The 21,337-nt window shown below is 41.0% G+C and overlaps 1 protein-coding gene and 1 non-coding gene across 2 annotated transcripts; one reads left to right on the top strand and one right to left on the bottom strand.

Annotated features, from left to right (window-relative positions):
• Positions 1-898: 898 nt before the first annotated feature.
• Positions 899-972, top strand: TRNAN-GUU. The gene has a single exon. It is a non-coding gene; the product is annotated as a tRNA-Asn (tRNA).
• A 3,878-nt stretch (positions 973-4,850) lies between these two features.
• On the bottom strand, positions 4,851-20,730 carry RAB18 (RAB18, member RAS oncogene family). Its single transcript, XM_040548262.1, has 7 exons — positions 20,575-20,730; positions 18,568-18,623; positions 12,466-12,527; positions 10,436-10,508; positions 8,204-8,322; positions 8,060-8,126; positions 4,851-6,565 (listed from the first exon to the last, which is right to left on the bottom strand). Exons 1-7 carry the CDS (start codon positions 20,640-20,642, stop codon positions 6,390-6,392), a joined length of 621 nt encoding a protein of 206 aa, XP_040404196.1. The 5' UTR covers positions 20,643-20,730; the 3' UTR covers positions 4,851-6,389.
• Positions 20,731-21,337: the final 607 nt, after the last annotated feature.

Consider the following 21,337-nt stretch of genomic DNA (forward strand, 5'->3'; position numbering starts at 1 on the left):
AAGGTCCTGTACTGAGCGAGGTTTGCTCTGCAACTTTTTTTCACTCCTTATGTTTACACTCCACCACTCAGGAGGACATTTTAGCTCCCAGGCTCACAGACCTCAGCCACCCTCCAGCTCCAGCTCAGGATGAAAACTGCTCCGTACCCTTGCCTTGTGCCAGGACACCATGGCACGCAGGAACTGAGTGCCATTCCCATTGGATTCTCAGGGTGAGCAGCTGGCAGAGCAAGACCCCAGCTCCACTGTTTTGAGGCACACAGCACAGACTGCCTCTAAGGACAGATTAAAACATTGTGGGAAGAGATAGGAAGTTGCTATCTGTCAGACTCCATATCAGGAGAAGGCTATGTGCTCTTACTACTAAAGGTACATTTTTCTCCTACCTAGTATTTCCTACCCCTCCAAAAAAGCTACTCAGGTTCATTCTAAAATGATTACCCACACATCATCTTGTGCTCTTGCAGTTGAGATGCAGGAGGATTTTGCCAGCAATGTTGTCAGCAGCACTCCAAAGTGCAATCTTGCAGAGATTGCTAAACTTTTAAAGCAATTCTACCATTTTCAAGCCAACATTTTACTGTGTTTTCTTTATCAAATAAACAACAAAAAAGAAACTAGAAAACGTATTTTATTGGTAGTTTCTTTGAGGTAGTACACCTATGAAGCTTTGAAAAATGAAGACTTAAGATTGACCACAAAATTTGCACTTCACCTTTAGACCTGGCCAACAACCATCTCATCTCCAACCTCCAGTTCCCCAATGCAGTGAGAAGCCTGGGGTCGCAATCATGGATGTCTCTCATTCTGTGCATGTCGCTGACGCACACAGCCACCACCTTCAGCAGTTATCAAACACAATCAGGAATTTAGCTCTTTGAAAAATAGCAGAATGTGAGTCCCTGTGGCGCAATCGGCTAGCGCATTCGGCTGTTAACCGAAAGGTTGGTGGTTCGAGCCCACCCGGGGACGATGCCCCCATTTTAAGGGCCACTGGGAACCTCACGAAGCTCAACACGAGAAAAGTGGAAGCGCTGCACCTTGGGAGGAACAACCCCAAGCACCAGTATATATAGTGCAGGTGCCACACAGCTGGAAAGGAGCTTTGAAAAAAAAAAAAAAAGGACCTGGGATAAAGTTCTGGTGGACATGAGCCAGCAACATGCCCTTGCCACAAAGAAGGCCAATGGTGGCTCGAGCTGCGTTAGGAGTGTTGCCAGCAGGTGGAGGAAGGTGATCCTTCTCTACTCAGCACTGGGGAGGCCACACCTGGAGTACTCTGACTTGGTCTGGGCTCCCCAGTATGAGAGAGACATGGACATACTGTAGAGAGTACAGTGGAGCACCACAGAGAGGATTAAGAGACTGAAGCATTTCTTCTGTGACAAAAGGCTGTAGGAACTGGGACTGTTCAGCCTTGTTAAGAGATGAGGATCTCAAAAAATTATACAAATACCTGGAGGTAGGGAGCAAATAGGATGGAGCCAAGCTCTTTCCGGAGATGCCCAGCAACAGGAAAAGACACAATTGGCACAAATGGAAACACAGGAGGTTCCCTATGAACATCTGGCAACATTTTTTTTTTTTTTTTTTTTTTTACTGTGTGACCGAGCATTGGCAGAGCTTGCCCAGAGAGTTCGCAGAGTCCCTCTCTTAAAGATACTCAAAAGCTGTCCCGATGCAGTGCTGGGCAACCAACTCTAGGTGGCCCTGCTTGAGTAGGGAGTTGGACAAGATGAAGTCCAGAGGACCCTTCCAAACTTGACCACGCTGTGTTCAAGACTGAGAAATCTTAGTCAAGTCACATTTAGGCAGATGTTGTCTCTGTCCTCCAGCACCCTGATTACCTCATGAATAAGGAACTTCACCTTTGATTTCATACCAAGCTGAGGCATCATCAGTTTATAAAGCCCAACTCTTGCCTCCAGTACAGTCAACCTTGCTTCTGTTCTTGTGGATGCGACCTAGCTGCAGGCTTTGTATCGTTGTTGTCATTATCTACCATGAACTGCAGTAATTCATTACATTTAAAGTTGAGGTTCAAATATATTTAGCTATGGATAACATTATTAAAATATTTTTACTGCCTTCACATCACAGTTTGGACTATTGCTACCTTTCATCCCTGAACCCCAGTTTAAAATGTTGCTCCTATTCCTAAAAAGCAGTAAGTGGCTTGAGCTTAAGTTACGTTAAAGTTTCATGCTGTCAACACTCTTGTTGAAAGGATCCAACCCAGAAGACACTTACAGAGCCAAATAAATCCCGAGCCGATCATCCCACAGAAAACACTAGAAAAGATTCTAATCAAACACTTTTTTTGTTGTTGTTGTTTTTAAGGCTTCTGTGGTTTTTTTGGAGCTTGTAAGATAACAGAAGCAGAGCCCCATAGTCCTGGAACTCCAATAGGAATTTTGCTATCACTTCATGTAAGATGTGCGTAGATGCTACAGAAACTAGTATTATGAGAAGAAATCTTTGGTAGTTAACCACCATGAGCATTTCAATTTAAACAGAAAGGACCAGATGTTACTCTGGCACAAGCACAGGGACAAAATTTCTTACTCTTGCATTAAAAGCAGCCACACAAAGCAAGCACACAGCAGTTTGGAAACACAGCTTCACAGTTCTTTGCCTGTATAACCCTTCAATTTTTAATTAAGGTGCCACAGGTACTCATGAGCAAGGTATGTAGAAACCTTACAAAATGAGACAGTTTTAATGGAGTGCTTCTCCTGTCCCCCGAAATCTAACACTGCTGGAAAAAGACCAGGAAAAACACCTTATGTTTTGCCCTTGAAGGCTCAGCTACATCTACAAACCATGCATTACCTGCCAACACGTAGAAGCCCTGCACATACTAATGCAGCTACTTGACACCTTCATCACGGACAGCAAGACACCAAAAGTTACTACAGGAGTTTTGAACAAGACAGCACAGGCGGGCTGGATGCAGTGCCTTGAGCATTTATATCGGCCCTCCAGTAGCTAAATAGCAGTAACTCGTGCTGTTCACAGCACAGGCTGGCCAAGTTTTGCAAGTGTTTAATAAAAAAACACATCCAGTTCAGCCTCAAAACATGAAATTATTACACTACTCAAAAACATAGGACAGGATGAGAAGAATTATTGCAATTCACTATGTATCTTTCAGGTAGCTGGCAGACAAGGAAAACAAAATGAAGCATACAGACCAGTTGCCACTGCAGTATGTAATGGTGGCAAGAACACCACTGCTTCCTGAAGTTCTGCCAAGGTTGACGAGACAGTTGATGGTATTGTTCAGGGACTTACTGAATCGACATTTTCATTTTGTTAAGGCTTACTTTGAGCCAGCTGCTGATCTCATTATTGCAGTAGGAGAACAGGAAAAGTGATGCTGTCCTTTGGATAAAAGCCCTGCTAGCAGAAATATTAGAGTGATAAAAAGAGCATCTTAAAGCCTCCACCAGAAGCCTGTCCCATCTCCCTTCCTAAAAACCATGGAAGAGATAATCCAAGACAAAACCATAACAACACTGGGTAATATTCACAAGTGTAAATTCAAGATGATCCAACTGCTCTGCCATATTATTCCAGGCTGGTATAAAGGTTATGCTAAACCTCTGCCAGTCACAAGTACCTAACTGCTTGTCAACGTTTTTAATATTGAAAACAGAGTAAATGAACTGGAAACAACCTAAGGTTTAATTCTGTTTCATGATCACGTAAGACTTCTCAGTTATCTCACTCCAGTTCAGTACTTTCATATAAAAACCATCTGCCATGGAAATGGACACATTCTCATTACCTAATGAAAAACAATAGCTATCCCCTTTAGCCCTCAGCTACTTACTGAGGTAGACTGAACGATCTGTTACACATACTTCTAACAGCAAATAGGCCTTAAACCGGTATTAAGCAGAAATTGTGATGCAGCCTGCAGTAGTTTTAGACATAGTTGCATGACAGCCAAAACAGTGAAACTGCACTTGGAAAAAATACTGATACAATTCTGACCTGCACATAGAAAACATTGGAAGTATGGTAACAGTTTCATTTGAAAGATGGCAATCAAAAACAAAAGAAAGGGTTCAAAACAAAGAATGTAGCAGAGCTAAAGTAATTGATGCTAAATTTGCTCTAAGGTACAGGAAGCACAGGAACCTACCACCCTCCAGTACACAGTTTCTTGAGGAAGGAGGGAAGTGAAACTCCAGGAAAAGCCATTCCCCACAGACATAGCTAAACAGGCTTAAAAGGGGAAAGATAGAAAAGCTTGTTGCAAGTCAAGAGCTTGTTTCAATTAGAAAATGCCTTTTTTTTTTTTTAAATACAAGACTGCTAAGTGTTCTGAGTCTTACTAAGTAGATTACTAAGCAGGCTGTTTCAGAATACTCCTCTCCCTCCCCCCCCCTCACACAATCCCCAAAAGAATTTGCAGGGAGAAGGAGGAGCAAATGAGTTTATTCTTCACAGAACAATCCCTACTATTCAGGGTACCCTGCAGTTCCTCCCTTGGGGAAGGGAAGCTGTCAGATCTGGCAAAGTCAGAATAAAAGATGAATCCTGGTCCTGCGATAAAAGGACCTTTCTGAGATAAACTAAAAGTTAAGTCTCTTCCTTATATAGGGATGTATCCAGACTAGAGGAAAAAACAGGTATATAAATAAATTGCAGGCCTCTGCCTCTATTACGATACTTGCCCAATATTACTGAAATTAAAACTGAGTAAGTTTATGTTTCCACAAGTTTCCTCTACTACTAACATACACAAAACTGGTAACCAGTGGCCACAATACTAACAAATAAGATTTGCTCAGCCCACATATTCTGCATCATGAAACAGTAATACAAAGCTAACGTTTTAATACAATATGTATGTGTATTTAATATCAATTACATTTACATATTTAAATTATCCTACTACATTAACAATACTATAGATACAGTATTTGGTAAAAACAACTAGCACGGTTAAGTCTTCAAATTTGGTATTGTTTTCTAGCAAGTGTCAAACAATAGAAAACCAAATTTCCATGTGAAAAGTGTATTTTAACAGAAGCAGCCAAGACCTGCTGCAAAATACAGATCATGTATGCTAACATGTACACAAAACCTTGCAGTAATAAAAGGTAGTCATTAACTGTATTTACAAGAAATTGCCCAATAGTTCGGTTACTGATTGCACTACAGTGATTATTAAAAAAAATTAAAAATCAACACAGCATCCTCATCTTGTCCTTCAAAACTCAGAAGCAATTCCTGTGTAAGAAGTGACCTTGTTTAAATTGCACGTGCTGGAAAATATAGAACTCTACAATAGAAAGAGGTTAGAAAAGTTGAATACTGTGGAAAAAAATTTATTAGCCTATACAAGTCTTCTGAAACAAACCATTGGCTTTGATACAGTAAATTCAAGTGAATACTCATTGCAATAGTATTTTCCATACAGAAGCCCTAGAGCTTCCCACTTAGTGTCTGTGACAGGAAGTTATATTTCTGAACAGATAGCCACACAAAGCAGACATGTAATAGAGATCTTCACAGCCATAGTGAGCTACAGTTTCATAGTTATATTACAAACATTTAAGAAAATTAGGCATCTGTACCGAAGTGTGGCAAACTGATTCACAATGAAAGAACAAAGATGTCATTTAGACCCCTTGCCAAAATGAAGACCTTCTACAGCAGGTGTAGAGTAGACTGCATAATAAAAACCTAGAGTGCAAGAGTACCACAAATTGAGTATATAAATATCACAGGATTAAAACTCCAGTTAAGCCATCAACTGAAGTGATGATTAAAAAGAAAAATGGGCATCTCCCAGCTTTGCAAAAGAAGCTTTCAAAGCATCTCTTCCAGAAGGTGCTGATATCAACTGTGGCCTGTGCCAATTTGTATTTTAGACAGCTTTGCTGAAAGAAAAATTCAGCATTTGTCTAAAAGCTGTATAATCGTGCTGTTTTTAATATCATAAAAAGCATCTACTAGAAGAGATGAAATGTAACATAGATTACATTGTTTTTAAGATCTGTGCACACTATATAGTTCTGTAATTTAAACAGTATTTAAAAACAAGAGAAAAAGCAGACAATGTCGTGATGTGTTAGATGGACTTGTTTAGAATAGTTACATGATGGATGTATACAGTCAAAACTTTTAGTGCATTTGTTCTTGCACGTTATTTATGCTACTTATAAAAACCTGAAGATCGCAAATTGGGCATGCTTACCATAACATTTTCAAACTGGGAAAGCTGCAGAACAATTTTCCTACTAGTGTTCACTGCCATGATACAAAACAAATATGTGCAAACTGCAAGGTCCCTAAAAATAGCATTTAATGAGTTTATTTACAGAAAGATGTCACTATCTGTTTAAATATGCAAAGAATAAGCTTCCCAAAGTTTATAACATAGAACAATATCCACCGCACGCGCCTCCTGCATATCCTTCTTCCTTGTTTGTTAATTTTACACCTCTGTTTTGGCTCTCACTCTCCCACAGTCCTGGAGTCTGAATGATTTTTTCAACAAGTTCTTCAAAGGCACACTGTACACCATCACATGTTTTTGCGCTTGCCTCTGGAAAAGGGATGCAAGAAGTCAAATGTTAGCATAGCTTCCAATAACTTGTTTAGTACTTTTTCTTTAAGTCAAGTCTTAACCTACCACCTAGAGTTACAACTTCTACAACACATACTATAACATGTAGCAGTGCCAGAATTAGCAAGTATGCAGATTTTTGTTGCCACAAAGTCTTTTGAGCTGCTGCTTTATTAAAAGAGCTTTCAAATTGAATGTCACTAGAGTATATGGAGACGGGTTATTTTTTTCTGTGGAAAGCAGTTCAATAAAGGGAAAAAAGTCTGAAAAACCTGGTTGCTCTAAGAACTGCAGTACTACTACATCATAAGAAGCAAAGGACTCCCTATTGTAGGATTCTAGCTCAGCCTCCATAGAACTATTCTGATAAAAAGCAATAAGTGATCTCATTTCTTCTGCAGTTAGCATAATTCTTGGTAATCTCATCCAGGAGTCTTTCTTTCATTAAACCCAAGAAACATTGCTTACAGGGTATATTATGTGAGCAAACAGATACCATCTGTAACTGTTCAATTCCACTAAGGCTTGCCCTGTTCTTCTATACAGCTATGCAGACACTTAACTCACACGCACACATATATCTATTTTCAGTTTCATGTTTCTTTTTATCTTCCATGCACTTAACAGCTTATGCCTCAACTTTGAGCTTTTTCCATTTTCACATCTGACAATGAAGCCAGAAAGAAACACTGCAGGATTCTAGACAAAGAAATGTCCTTAGTCAAAGATGAGGAACACACGTCGAAGTACAGGACATGTCAGTGAACTGCTTTGGTACTGGAGTCATCCTATAAAGTAATCCTTGCTGATCCTTAAATGAAATAGGCAATAAACTTGTGCATAAAGAATCACTTCACCACCCACTTTAATTTATCATTACAAGGCTTTGCCTACAAAACCCATCTCATTTGCAGGAAGATGAGACCAGCATCTTTCCTTCAGTCATGACTATGTCACTATTCCATCCTACCCACCATTTACAAGTTAATTATATTCCCACCTATTTTTACATCCAAGTTCTAACACAGATTTGTCACGTACCAGCTCTTTGCTGAAGAGCTGAAATACTGAAATAAAGTACTGAACACTGCATACTGAAAGCTGGCCATTAGTACTAGTTCTCCCTCTTTCATTTTGCTTCTGTTATTAACTCAACAACTAGGCCCGGACCAAAAAAATAAATAGAAAAACAATGCAAAAAAAGGTTTTGTCAGACTACGGTAGGTACTGTATTCCACCCCTAATCCTTACTGACCACTCCAGTATATTCATCCACAGCTAGACTAGACTTCTGTGCACATTTAAAGACAGTTTTAAAGAAGACGGGTGTATCTATCATCTTTGTACCTACTGCAGCTGAGAAATACCACTAACTGAACTGCATGTATAAAAACTATGAATCCTACAGAAATAGTACTTTCATTATGTAACAAAAAAAATCAAGTAAAATCTCCGCAAATGCCTGTAACATACCTATGAACAACATGGAATGTTTTCTTGCAAATTTGAGACCTTCATTTCTGTCAACTTCACGGTTTTCCTATAAGACACAGTATTAATATGTAGTGTTAACAAAATATACCAACAGAATGCTTACTGCAGTTGAATTCAGTTTACCTTATCGATCTTGTTTCCAACGAGCATTTTCACTATGTCATTCCTTGTGCAGTACGTTTCCAGTTCATTTAACCAGTTATCCAGCTTGGCAAAAGTATCTCTTCTCGTGACATCGTAAACTGAAAGATATCAGCAATATTATGTCACAATATTTTTCTACAACATAAAGAAATACAGCTTACATTTGAAAAGGTGCAAAAAATATGTTTTTTGAATTAGAAAACCAAAGGAGCCCCAAGAATTCCAGTTTACACTTCATTCACCAGCTCCAATCATTGATGATAACAATCTTAGAGTTGCTCTGCATTAGTATCTACCGTTCTCAGATTCATTTATGTTTAGACATCTTAGTTTAGATGACAGAGTCTATCATTCTCCAAAGAATCCTACACTTGCAAACCCCTGATAGAGGATACTTGTTAACACCAGTTTACCTAAGATATGCCAAGAAGATGTCATGACCTTCTGTACCGATTATATCTCACTTTCAATTACTAAGAGCATTATTTATACAATGCTGCCGCTATGCTACTGATAGAATCATAGTCATCTAGGTTGGGAAAGACCTTAAGGGCATCAAGTTCAACCACCATCATGATCTACCAAGTTCTATCACTAAACCATGTCCCTCAGTGCCATGTCCACACATCTCTTAACACCACCAAGGCTGTGGACTCCACCACTTCCCTGGGCAGCCCATTTCAATGCTTCATGACCCTCTCCATGAAGAAATTGTTCTTAATATCCAACCTAAGCCTCCCCTGCCACAACTTGAGAACCATTTCCTTGTGTACTGTCACTTGTCACCTGAAAAGAGGGACCAACACCCTCCTTGCTGCAACCTCTTTTCAGGCAGTTCTAGAGAGCAATGAGGTCTTCCCTCAGTCTCCTCTTCTCCAGACTAAAACAACCCCAGTTCCTTCAGTCACTCCTCGTTTAGCCAACAAAGTAAAATGACCACCAAATCCTCACAAATACTAACAAAATACTGAATCCTCGGCATTTTAGCGTTTCAAGCTACTTATCACGTGTATGGAATATAAGTTACAAGAGGCACCAGGAGCAGAAAGGGCAGACAGAAAGCAGACCTTGTTAGATCTAAATTCCTCTAGGCAGTGACTATCTAATAACGGCCATTTCAAGCTATGAAAATGTTTTTTCCTTCACTCTCATTTCCCATGTGCAGATGGACACAAACAGTTGGTTTCAATCAAACCTATGTTTTGGCTTGCAAGAACAGACTTACTTCTAGGGAGCTGTTTGGTAAAGAAATAGTAGGAGATTATTTTTTTAAAAAGTTAAAGGGCTAATCTCAACAGCAGAGCTCTCTAGCTCCTAAATAGCACTTGCTTACTTTTAAAGCTTTCAACACTAAGTGGCAAGTTCAGTGACAGTGACCAAGTAACTTGACAAGACGTGCCTTGACAGTGTCTTCCTATACCAGGAAGATAATCGAACTCAAACTTGATAAACAAAATGTACGAAACCAAACCTACCACGAAGTCATGGCCCAGGTCATTTTAAATTAAACAGCTGGACTGGACACAATAATTGAAAAAGGTTCAGTCAAGAATCTCTAAAATCAGAGAAAACAAAACAACAAAAAAAACACTATTCCCTGCCCTTAATCTCTTTAATTAGCTCTTTAATTCTAACAGGGGAGCAGCAGAACTTCATAGGTCAGTGCCTAACAGGCTTTCATACACACAACAAAAACAAGAGATACTTCACTACATAGTTGCAATTATGGGTTTTGTGCAGACTGATGAATTGTATGCTCTGATTCTGACAGCGTAAGATGACAGCAGTACGGAGACTCAAACAGCAAAAAGAGAGTCCCAGCCAAATTCCACCATGTTTACAGTAATTTCATTAGAAAAAAATGAGTCTTTTTTTTTTGACTCTTGGCTTAGTAAGCATGGGCATAATACAGAATTAGCAATCAGTGGGCAAATTCCTGGCAGTACAAGGAGAGCTCCAAGCTATCCCTTTGAAAAGCAGCAGCTTTTAAACTCCTGCAAAAATCAGTGGTTCTCAAATTGGTGAGAAAGACTACTCAAGAAAGTGGTTAGACATCAAACTCCAGACCATTTAGTATATGAGCTGTTTGACACACATGTAACAACTTTTAATACCGATTTGCCATTATATAAAGGTAACATGAATTTGTGTAGCCCCAATGCACAAGAAAAACACCAACTTACTCAAAATAGCAGGCAAAGGTATACCTACCTAGGATAACACCTTGTGCACCTCTGTAGTAACTGGGTGTTAGTGTTCTGAACCGCTCCTGACCCGCAGTATCCTGAAAAGCCATTCAGAAAGTTCCATTATTCAGAATCTGAGCAGAACCTACTTTAGCTCCCAGGTATCCTACTTCTAGCGAACACACAAAATAAGATTCGGAGTCATTTAGCACACACAACTAGCTGAATAACTGAATTTATGGCTGTCTGTCATTTTACTGCACATTAACTTTGTGATTCTGTGTAGTTTGTTCTGGGAAACACATTTAAACTGTTAAGTGTAGTGAATAACTGGGCTATATAACAATAACAGTTATTTCTGCTGAAGCATTTCTTGTACAGCTAGCAGGGCAGCAGCCAGCCAGAAAGCAGCACTCTAAGATTTTATAACAAGCGACAAAACCTGTGGCCACAAAAGCAGTTCCCTCACTTCTAACACCTCCAATCCACACAGCCACAGTAAATGCATTTAACATGCTATGACAGAGCTGAAGCAGAAATAAGTCTTTTCTGTTTGTTATTAAACAAAGTCGAATTTACAACCTCAAATTTGAAGTGTCAACAGCTTTGCAAAAAAGCAAGTATTAGAATGCTTATTTCTTGTCAGAGATTAAGTTATAGTACACACTATCTCAGCATCATACATACTGCAGACTTTATGCATCAAAGATTTAAATTAACTTCATCCACGTTACCCCAGGTTAGAAGCTTACTTAAACTTTTTGTCAACTGAAGTCACCTTCATAAAAAAATGAAATGCATCAAGAGAACAAACCACCCCACAACCTTCTCAACACATGAAACAGTGGGGGTTCAAAATGGTTCCCTGCCAAAGAACCTGAGTAACTTTCCTTGGCTTTCCAAGTTTCTACAAGTCACTCACTGAATCCCACACATCTCAAGCTGTTTCTGTGTCATGGTACAGCTTTCCACGCATTTCCAGTTTACCTCAGACTTATTTCTTCATAGTTGCCAACTGGCAAGTTGTTGCAGGTTTTTTTCCTTGTCAAGCCTACGTTCTAGTGAAGATTACTATTTGTCACATTAAGAGAGCAAGTCCCACTTCTTAACTGAGATATGATGCCCTTTCAAAGCAACATAATTGTAATGGATATTTCATGTTCCTCTACTTTCCAAGGAAGCTGAGAATCAAGGTTCTGTTGTTTCCTGCTACGAGACGTTTGAGCTTGAATACTCAAAAGGTTCAACTCACACAAGCATGGTACTGCTTTGCAGAATTGAGTACGTAGGGAAAAATTTGAAAGTACTTTTTCTTCCTTCACTTGCCATGAATTTGGAAGCCTTACTTTTAACTAAAGCAAATGTTGAACACTAAGGCTAAGACAACAAACTCTGCCTCTCCCTTTTTCAGCTGCATCTGCTACAAATAACAATGACTCAAGCCTGTAAGTCTGTGCGACAGCTAACATTTTTAGGCTACATTACTTTGAGAGGTAACATTTCTGAGCATAATTTGAGCATACAACACAGTAATTCTCAATTAGTATACTATAAATTTCACCTAAACCATTTAGGTTAAGAATTGCATCCTTTTAAAAGCTGTCAAGTACAGAGAAGAACTATGCATGCAGGTAAGTCTCAGATCAGTAAGGGCAATACCTGCATTTTCAAATGTTCTATAAAGACATAACATTAAGCAGGTAAGCATACCCTTTAGAAGTTAAAAGAATGTATCACTTCAAAAAAAAAAATCTAGGAATGGCAACATTTACACTTTTGAAGTCTGAGTGGTTCAGTACCATCCTACTCCTTCTCCTCTCCACTCCTATCCCAGTAGACCCGGAATCAGTATCACACAAGAAGCTGACAGACAACAGAACTGCCCCATTAGTCAACTGTCCACAGGTCATTCCACCTTCTGAGTGTTCCAGGATTAACCTCCCACTCCTCCAAGTTACCTTCATATTAAAAAGGATTCTATACAACTTAGACATTATACAAGCCATCACTATTCCTGAAACAAAGCAACACATTAGGAACACAGGCAAGACTTACCCATATCGCTAGTTTAGCTTTGTTTCCATCAACTGAAATAGTTTTCACCTTGAAGTCTACACCTAGGGAAGAAAAAAAAATCTTTTAGTTCTTCAAATATACTCCATATTTTTGGAAGAGGGAAAAAAAAAACAAGTTGTGGTTTGGCAGGAGTAATAAGAGTGAGAGCAAGGTATTGAAGTAACTGATTAAACTTAAAGCTCATGAGGTTGTACAGATGAAAGGCTTTTGTAAAAGCCCAAGGACAGTTTAGGCCATTGACTCAAATACTTTACGGAGGCAAGGCAAAAAAAATAATTTTCAATATTAAAATACATATTTCAGAACAAATATTCAAGTTCTAAATCAAATGGGTTAACTTTCTATTCATTACTCATACATGTGTTCTTGAGCATGTTATTGGTCTTGAACAAAATACTTAATATAGGAGCAAACTATTCAGGCAGGGAACAGAGCAAATCCCTCATCATCTCAAACCATCCAATCAAGTCCCATCAAGGTGGTCAGCCAGAGGTAAACTGGCACAGACAGAGAATTAGACATCCATCTAATAGGTGACCACCGTCCTGGGAGAAGTAATGTTAGATGACAGCAATTCCTCTAACAGGCACGCCAAATAAGCTCCAGACGACTTGAACATGCAGTATGCCTCTTATCAGGATTCCAGCAACACCAGGGACTCACTGCTATCACACACGGCGCCCAAGAAATGAACAGACAACAACGGTTCTTCTGTTGATAACATACCTCAGCATCTGAGCATATTTTTCATTTATTTTTAAATGTGTGGGAGCTAACAGCCTATCACTTGCCCAAGGACAGGCGGTAGAAAACTCAAGCCACGGAGGACAAAATAACGACTGCACAAAGTTAAAGGACAGGTAATACAAGCAAGTTGAAGAGGCTAGGTACGGTCACGCTCCATTTTACTCTCCACCAGACAGCAGCCCTGAAATTAGGTAGAATAGTTGTGTGGAAATTTAACAGCTTTTCTGTTAAACTTGTTAAAGTTGTTCACATAAAGTTTTTGCATTTTGAATTAAAACGGCCATCATTGTATTTGCTGTAAGAATTTGTTTTAGCTATTCTAACAGAACGTTTAAGTAGTGTTTCAAGATAAGTGTGCTGCGCTTACATTCCCAAGGCCATGTAGATTACAAACAAGTCTAAGTGGCTGCCAAAAGCACTCAATTTATAAAACCACAGAGTGGACATGGGATGCTTAAGAAACCGTACATTGTAAGCAGATTTACACTATTGCTGATGTTTAAAAGAGCTTCATTAAAAAATTACACCATTTCGCAGCTTCAGCTTACTAGTTTTCCTTGAAGTTTCAAGAACAGATAAAAGCTAGTCAACTGTGACTGCATTCTGCACTGGGAAGCGCCCCACTCTTATTTCAAGTAAAATTTTGGCAATGCACTTCAACATTTGCAGTAACTGAACAGAACTCTCCATTTTTCAGAGGCTAAGACTCTTAATCTCTGACTAAGCAGTAACATAACGCATTACTCCACGCACAACGATAGTGCTTTAGAGTTATGTTCAAAAAAACTGCCACTATTAACTTTTTTCTTTTAAACCCCAGTTCTCAGAACTCTACCTAGTTCTCAGAACATTGCTATGCTAGCAAGTTTCCTCAACATGATCCTAAAGAACATCCTGTCATGCCAATTTTGTGGCATTTAGCAGTAACCTCCAGACTAACACCATCTCTTCTTCCACAGCAATGGCATATTTCTTTCCCTGAACTATAAATATCACCATTGCTCAGCTAGGACATCCAACTGCCCACTTACCCATAAATCTGACATCAGAATCTGTAACTGTAGGTATTATAAGTCTATCAGATCCATTCCATAAATCAAAAGCATTTCATAGTAGTTTTGAGAAGGAATTTCTCTTCCTTAGAGCAAACATTATCTGCCTTTTGAAGCCAGGGTACCCTGCTCCCATTAGATAAATAGCCCTAGCATCTTGTGCCTGCGCAGTTCTGCAATTTTCATTTAATGCCTGTGCACCTTTAAGTTAACTTTAAGCTAGCAGCAAGGTTAAGAAAGAATGCTTTAAATTTTGCGTGAGCAATATGAGTAAATTAAGAAACTTAGCGAATAAATCCCCCATATTACAGACTCTTGAAAGAAGCGTGAAAATTAACAAAGAGCACAGTAAAACATACCCTTTCAGATGATAAAGACATGGCAAAAATTCTAGCAAACAGAGTAATTCAACATACACAAAAGCCACTAAAGGAGAAGAAATCTTTTAACTATGTAGGTTTTTGATAATCCATTGTCTATAGGAGGACACAGAAAACTGCAGAGCTCAAGAAAATCAGGTTAAACTGAATGAGCCGGGTACGTGCGTTCTCTAAAGACTTCAGTGAAACGCAGACATGTTTGTGTGACAAGTGTCAGCTCTAAGCTTGCAAGACAAGGGACGTTTCTAGCCCTGGCAACAGAAAGCTGGCGGTGCTTTCCACCACGCCCTGGAAGGCAGCCAGAAAGAAGACACCGTGCTCCACTGCACTCCTGCGTGCTGGCACCTACAGCCCTCCCAAATGGACTCGGCGCTACACGCCGGCACGCTACGGACTTACGGTCTGCAAGTAGCTCTGTCACTTTCACGCTGCCCTTCCTTTTAGGAGTGCTGTATTTACACCCAGGGCAAAATCAGCCGGAGCTTATTATTGGTGTAAAAGGTAACTGACAACTTGGACATCTGGGAGTCGCAGGGCTCCAAGTGCATGGAAGGCCAAAAAGTTAAGAGACGCTTGTATGCAATACATTGCTTCACTTATGAAACAAGGCTTGCATTTAGCATTTATCTAGAATCGTTCACACAAGGAACGAGTAAAGACAAGCATGAGCAGTAAGGACAACAGAAAATATCAGCGTATAGTGACCCATTAGATGAAGCCCTGCGAACTAGTTAGCCTCAGAAGAATGCAAGGACGACAGCGATCTGGTAGGATGAATAAGACATGGTTAATCCAGCAGAAGCTACTGAAGTCAAAATATTTGTCAAAGTCTGCTCATACTCCTGAGGGAAACACAGGATTTTTAGAAAATCTGGAATAAAACACTATACAAATCATCAGTTCAGGGTTTAATTTAAATTGCACCCAGGAGCTGTAGGTTTGTGCAAGACACACAAATATTGCATCTCAGCAGGCAAGGGACCAGTCATGCTGCAGTCAAGCCTTAACCCAGTCTTGTGTTTTCATATTCATTTTCTAAAAAAAGACAGACATAACACGTTCTCCTCACTTTTTTCTCTAAATAAGAACTCTAGTTCAGCAGTGAGTATGGAGATGACATTATTTGTAGTCAACACACCCATTTTGGAAAAGCACAGCACTCTGCAATCTCAACATACAGACCTTAAAATTAAAAACCCTTCTGTCCCCGAACTCAAAGTGAAATAGCGTTTAATCAGCACAAAGAGAGATCCAAGCCCAGATTCACAAAACATTTTGGCATCTCACCATCTTGCAAATCCCAGAATTTTACAGCTGGAATCTGTCCTTATGTAGCAGTAAGAACTCACTCACAAATACTTTATCTACATGAACAACAAATCCTGTCTTGAATTGAGAGCTGAAATGTTGCCTCTCAGTAATACAATCACCGGAAAAATGGAAATGCCATAGCCTAGCATTAAAAAAAAAAAAAAAAAAAAAAAAAAAACACCACAACCCAAATTCTGTTTCTTTCCCACTTAGTATGAAAAAAGGACAAAAGGAATGTGCTATCCCACAAGTGCTCCACATACCATGCTACATTCACAGTTGGGATTGCAGAAGCTCCGCTCGTTTGAGTATTCTGTAGAGTTTAAGTTTTATACGAGCATGAGTTCATTCTACTTTCCTACACCAGAAGCAGCACCCTACCCTGAGGATGTAGAGTAACCTTGAGTTACAGCTACTGAACAGCCAACAGCTAGCCAACACGCATGCTGCTGTGCAGTATGATAAATCCCAAAGAGAAGGAATTACTTCAGGAAATAGGTACTTAGTTTCTTAAATAAGTTCACTGACGTCAAGTTTTGACACTGGTAAAAAGTCTTCCATACAAACAGCAGATGTTACAGCTACTGAAAGACTCCATACATTCCTCTGTTTTTTCCTTTTAGCTCAAACTTGCATCGTGACCAACTTTCCTTGTAACATTATCTAATTTGCTCATAGAACTTTGTCGTACTTTCTAGCAAAATTGTTATTAAAACTGCTATTACCTGTCACAAACCACAAAGCCTAACTTCAGTAGATTTAGGTCAATACTGACTAGAGAGAATACCAATCTTATACATCATCCAACTGAGGATGAGCACAGTGACACAGGGCTACCTGAAGACTTTATTTTTTAAAACAGCCAAATTAATTTGCATCTTCAATGCACAAACCAGCAATTATTTCCTCATGGCCTACACTGGTCAAAGGGAAACAGCAGCCGCTTAAATGAGTGTTGTGTCCTTTCTGGAACAAATTAAAATAGTTCTTTTGCTGATGAAGCACTGTATTCAGGCTTGATGGCACAGGAAATCTACCATTTACAAGTTCAATGCCAACTCTGAAATTTTGCCATTGCCCTGTTAGGCAGATATATAAAGTCAGATTAGAGATGCTTTAAAAATATCTCCATCCATGAGTGGATTTCAGTCTTTCCTGAAGTTAAAAAGCCTTCAGAAAGCCATGATCCTTAGGTTTCTGGAGAGGTCAGCAGTGTATGATGTCACTCTGATTTTAAGTGGGCCAACAGGCAGTACTGCATCAGTAACATCAGTTGGAAAAACACACCTTTGACGTCTGCTCAGGAAACTACACAACCTTACCAGGAAAGACTTAGCAGTGCTTCGTAGCATATGCCTGTTCACTGCCTTTGCATACGATCATTCTCCAACCTTAACACACTTATAGCGGGGATCCCCAGGTGCAAAGGAGAAGCAAAGCAAGAAAAGGCTGAACAAACAGCATTAATACACATCTGCTCAACTCCTTATCACTGTGTTTCTCAATGCCCCACATGAAACAGCACTCCTGTACCTATCTACATTAGTGAAAAACAGATCAATTTATTTACTTCTGAACCAATTAGGCAGAACTGACTTTGAGTACCAGCAGCTGAACTTAGGGATTTTTTTTTTTTAATCCAAGCCCTCAGCCAGAGCTCTTCCTACAGAAGAAGTAAAAAGGTCTTTTTTTGCTGCAATACACCGTATGGAAAAGTCACCTTTATTTTCCAACACAGCAGTTACTCATTTGGGACAGACTGTCATCAAAGGATGCAAAATGAAACTTCTAAGAACATGATGCAGCTATCTCACGGTGTATCCCACACTATGCATTACTTTCCTCTAGCACAATTGATTTCGCTGCTGGAAGGCATCACACCAACACAGCATGACACGTCACTCCTTTTTTCCCCAGCAGCTCTAGATTCTTGGCTCTCTCTATATTTTATTTTTTCATTTTCAAGAGTATTAGCTGCCAAGGAACTGCTTACTAACTAGGAGAGAAAAAAAAAACATCGTAATTTCTTCCCTCTAGAAGAAAAGCAGAAGCCACACGTTGTCTAGTGCGCTCTAGTATTGTTGGAAGTTGCAAAAGCTGACATCCTCTAACAGAGTCCTAAGTACTCTTAGCACTTAGGCTACCCAAGTATCTTGTTACATAGAACAAGTTCCGGACAGTAGTATTACTATTCAAGCGTAAATAAAAGTGATAAATCAGTAGGAGACATAACAGTTGCTGCTACATTTCCATTTTAACGTGAATTGCTGGCAAACTCCGAACTGCAGATTGCTGTACTGGGCCTTTCCTCTACCCATAACTTAGGGCTTCCACCTTCATGAACAGTAACATTTACATCTGTTTCCTCAGCCAAGACGATATTTCACCATAAAGGGGACAACTGCAGCCCAGCACAGACAATACTCTGCGCCAATCAGTGCTACACGTTAAAACTGCGTCCACATCACTCCTTCGTCACAGAAGAAGGGACATGACTGAACTTTGCTACCGGTTTGGCAAGTCTGAACTAACTACTGTTTTGTACTGCAGCTGGTACACATTTTTTTCAGGTAGCATCAGCACATACTTACCAATTGTTGCTGCAAGTTCCGGGTCAAATGTATCATCTGTGAATCGCAGCAGAAGGCTGATAGGGATGAAGGAAAAAGAAGAGTTAGTGTTGGTTACTGCAGTATAGCCACAGGAACCAAAAGCCTGTAAATTACAAGTCTGAAAGTATCAGCAAGATCACACAGCTAAAGAAAAACACGCCTCATTTTCCATCCCTTCCATCCTATGGAAAACAAAGAAAGGGGAAAAAAATCTAGTAGCCGTACTCTGAAAGGAGAGCCCATTACAGAGTGTGCCTCTCTGAAAAAATTTCCCTTCAAGCTGTCAGGTCAGTTGTCTGAACAGAGCCATGGCCTGCTTCTCAAAGTGTTTTGCTTCTATCTTATTCTATTTTTATTCTCCCAGAATTCGGTACAAATGTAAGATTGTTTTCATTTTGTATTGCCTCACACAGTATTTCTGTAAGCTTAAGAAGAAAATTCCAAGCCAGCTTTTTATCCCAGAAATAACTCCTTGTACTGGGCATGCAGCAGAACAATAAGGACTACACCCATCACAAATAAAGACACAGAAGTGTAACAATGGAAAGAGCTCCACACCATTTTACAGTTTTGTATCCTTTCTGTATATCTAATGGCTTTCGCACACAGCATTTCCCCCTATCCATGGATGTTTGCTACCAATAGAAGAGCCACAACCAGGATTTGCCAGCACATCACATTACAGTAGGAGGGTCCTTCCTAGAAGTACCCATAAAGCCGCAGTGCTTGTACCAAATATAAATACTCCAGCAAGAGACAGAGTTTCTCAGTACACTGTTGGTTTGGTTTTGTTTGTTTAAATTAGTAACCTTATTCATCTGTGGCAAGTGCATATTGCCATGTGGCAGACAGCTGTTGGCTATGACTGACAGCTTCTGTCCATTTCCAGGCCAGAGAAACAAAGCAAGGCCCTGTTTACTTTTTGCTAGATGCTATTTGAGAGCAGCTATTTTTAGTACAACCAGCACTAATTTTGCCATATTTAAGTGAAACGGAGAACCTTCATACTGCCACTAGAATAAGAACATCAGTTTACAAGACCTGAGAGCTAAACTCAGCCGACCTCTCCCTTCCCCACCATTATTTCACATGCAGGTATCTCCCACAAATACAGTACAAATCGTAGGGACCAGGTGTCAGACGCAGCATTTGGACGGGATGTCAGGACTCCAACCACATCCCACATCAGGCTAGTGAGTTTAACAGCTGACAATTCCTACTCGAGGAGCAGGTAAGCAATGACAATCCAAGAACAGTTCAATATTAACCCCCTCTACCTGGATGACTGCGGTGTTATTGTTTCACAGCAATTTTATTCTCTTTACCTATAAGCAGTCTCTCGTAACGACATTTCTGTATTGCAGAAATAAGCATATATACAGGCATATAAAAATTTGGGCATGCCGTGTCACATGCCCACACATAAAAGAATCATGTCAATTAAAAGAAATTATGCCTGTCACCAGATTATTGATTCAGTAGCTAACTCAAAGCAGTGACTGACAGGTTTTTAATTAGTGGGGTTTGTTGTTTTTCTTCTAATTAACGATTTATATGCTATTTAGGGCCACGAAAGGAGACTAGGATTACTGCCATAAAAACGAGAAATCAAGCATGAGTAGTGCAGGACATTCCCAGATTGCGTCTGCATTTTTGTCTCATTTCCTTTGCTAAAACCATGGAACTGTCGAAAAATAAGGAAAAAATACTAAGACAAAAAGTGGCAGCTTGGACAAAAGCCACCAAAAGGGTGCCACACACGACCCCCAGCCCCTGAAACACGCCCATTTCACGCCCTAAGCCGCAGAGGGAGGCCCGGGTGCCCCTGACAGGGCTCCCAGCGCCTCAGCCCCCCCCGCTGGGCCAGGGCCGAGGGAGGCCGGGGCGGGCCGGGCCCTGCTGAGGGCAGGCCGCGCCCAGAGGCCGGGCGTCCAGCGCGGCGCCCCCGGCCCTCTGCCCCGCCGGGAAACGTTGGCAGCCCCTCACCTGGACTTGCCGACGCCGCTCTCGCCGATGATGAGGATCTTCAGCGTGGTCAGCACGTCCTCGTCCATCCCGCCCGCCCCGCACGGCGCGGCCCTGCCCGGCCCCGCCGCTCCCTGACCCGGCCGCGGCGGCACCGCCTGCGCATGCGCGTCCCCCCCCCGCCGCCGCCTCAGCGGCCACCACAGCATCGCGCATGCGCGCCGGGAGCGGTGGGGGTGGTGAAGGTGGGGGAGGAGGGGGAACGGCGCCCCCGCCCCGCGTGTGGCGCATGCGCAGAGGGGAGGGGGCAGCCGCTTGTTTACAGCGGGTGGGGCGAGGGGCGGGAGGGGCGCGCATGCGCGGTATGTGGGGGGGGTCCGGGCTGAGGGGGCTGCTGTGGAGGGGGGGGAGCTGAGGGGGTGTCAGGGCTGAGGGGGCTGGCAGCTAGCTATTTGCAGCCCTAAACAGTCAGCAAAGGGGCTCCACTATCACCAGCCTCTTACGTCCAGCAGTGCAGGCCGAGTGGCATGACACTGCATCCTTTCTGCCACCTCTAAGCATATCAATAACACTCTGGCCAGTGATCTCAGCTTAATCTTTTATTTCCCACCTCACACATCCAGCGTGCTCAGGGGTAATGCTTTGGTTTTGGGTAACGGTGAATCCTTTTGCTGGACACACTTCATTATGAAAATAATGAGAATGAGAGTAAAAAGGTGTGGTCCCTGAAAGGCAGTTTCTCAGACAAACATGCAGTGTATGTTTGCGTTAGGGGATGAAAGCT

Source organism: Cygnus olor, chromosome 2, assembly GCF_009769625.2.
Source record: "Cygnus olor isolate bCygOlo1 chromosome 2, bCygOlo1.pri.v2, whole genome shotgun sequence".
NCBI lineage: Eukaryota > Metazoa > Chordata > Aves > Anseriformes > Anatidae > Cygnus > Cygnus olor.

Excerpts from the sequence above, each read along its gene's own strand:
- RAB18 (XM_040548262.1), bottom strand. The coding sequence starts at position 20,642 with ATGGACGAGGACGTGCTGACCACGCTGAAGATCCTCATCATCGGCGAG. Across the intron at positions 10,509-12,465 it reads AAGCTAAACTAGCGATATGG|GATACTGCGGGTCAGGAGCG; the intron begins GTAAGTCTTGCC and ends ATGGCTTTTCAG. Across the intron at positions 6,566-8,059 it reads ACATTCCATGTTGTTCATAG|AGGCAAGCGCAAAAACATGT; the intron begins GTATGTTACAGG and ends TCCCTTTTCCAG.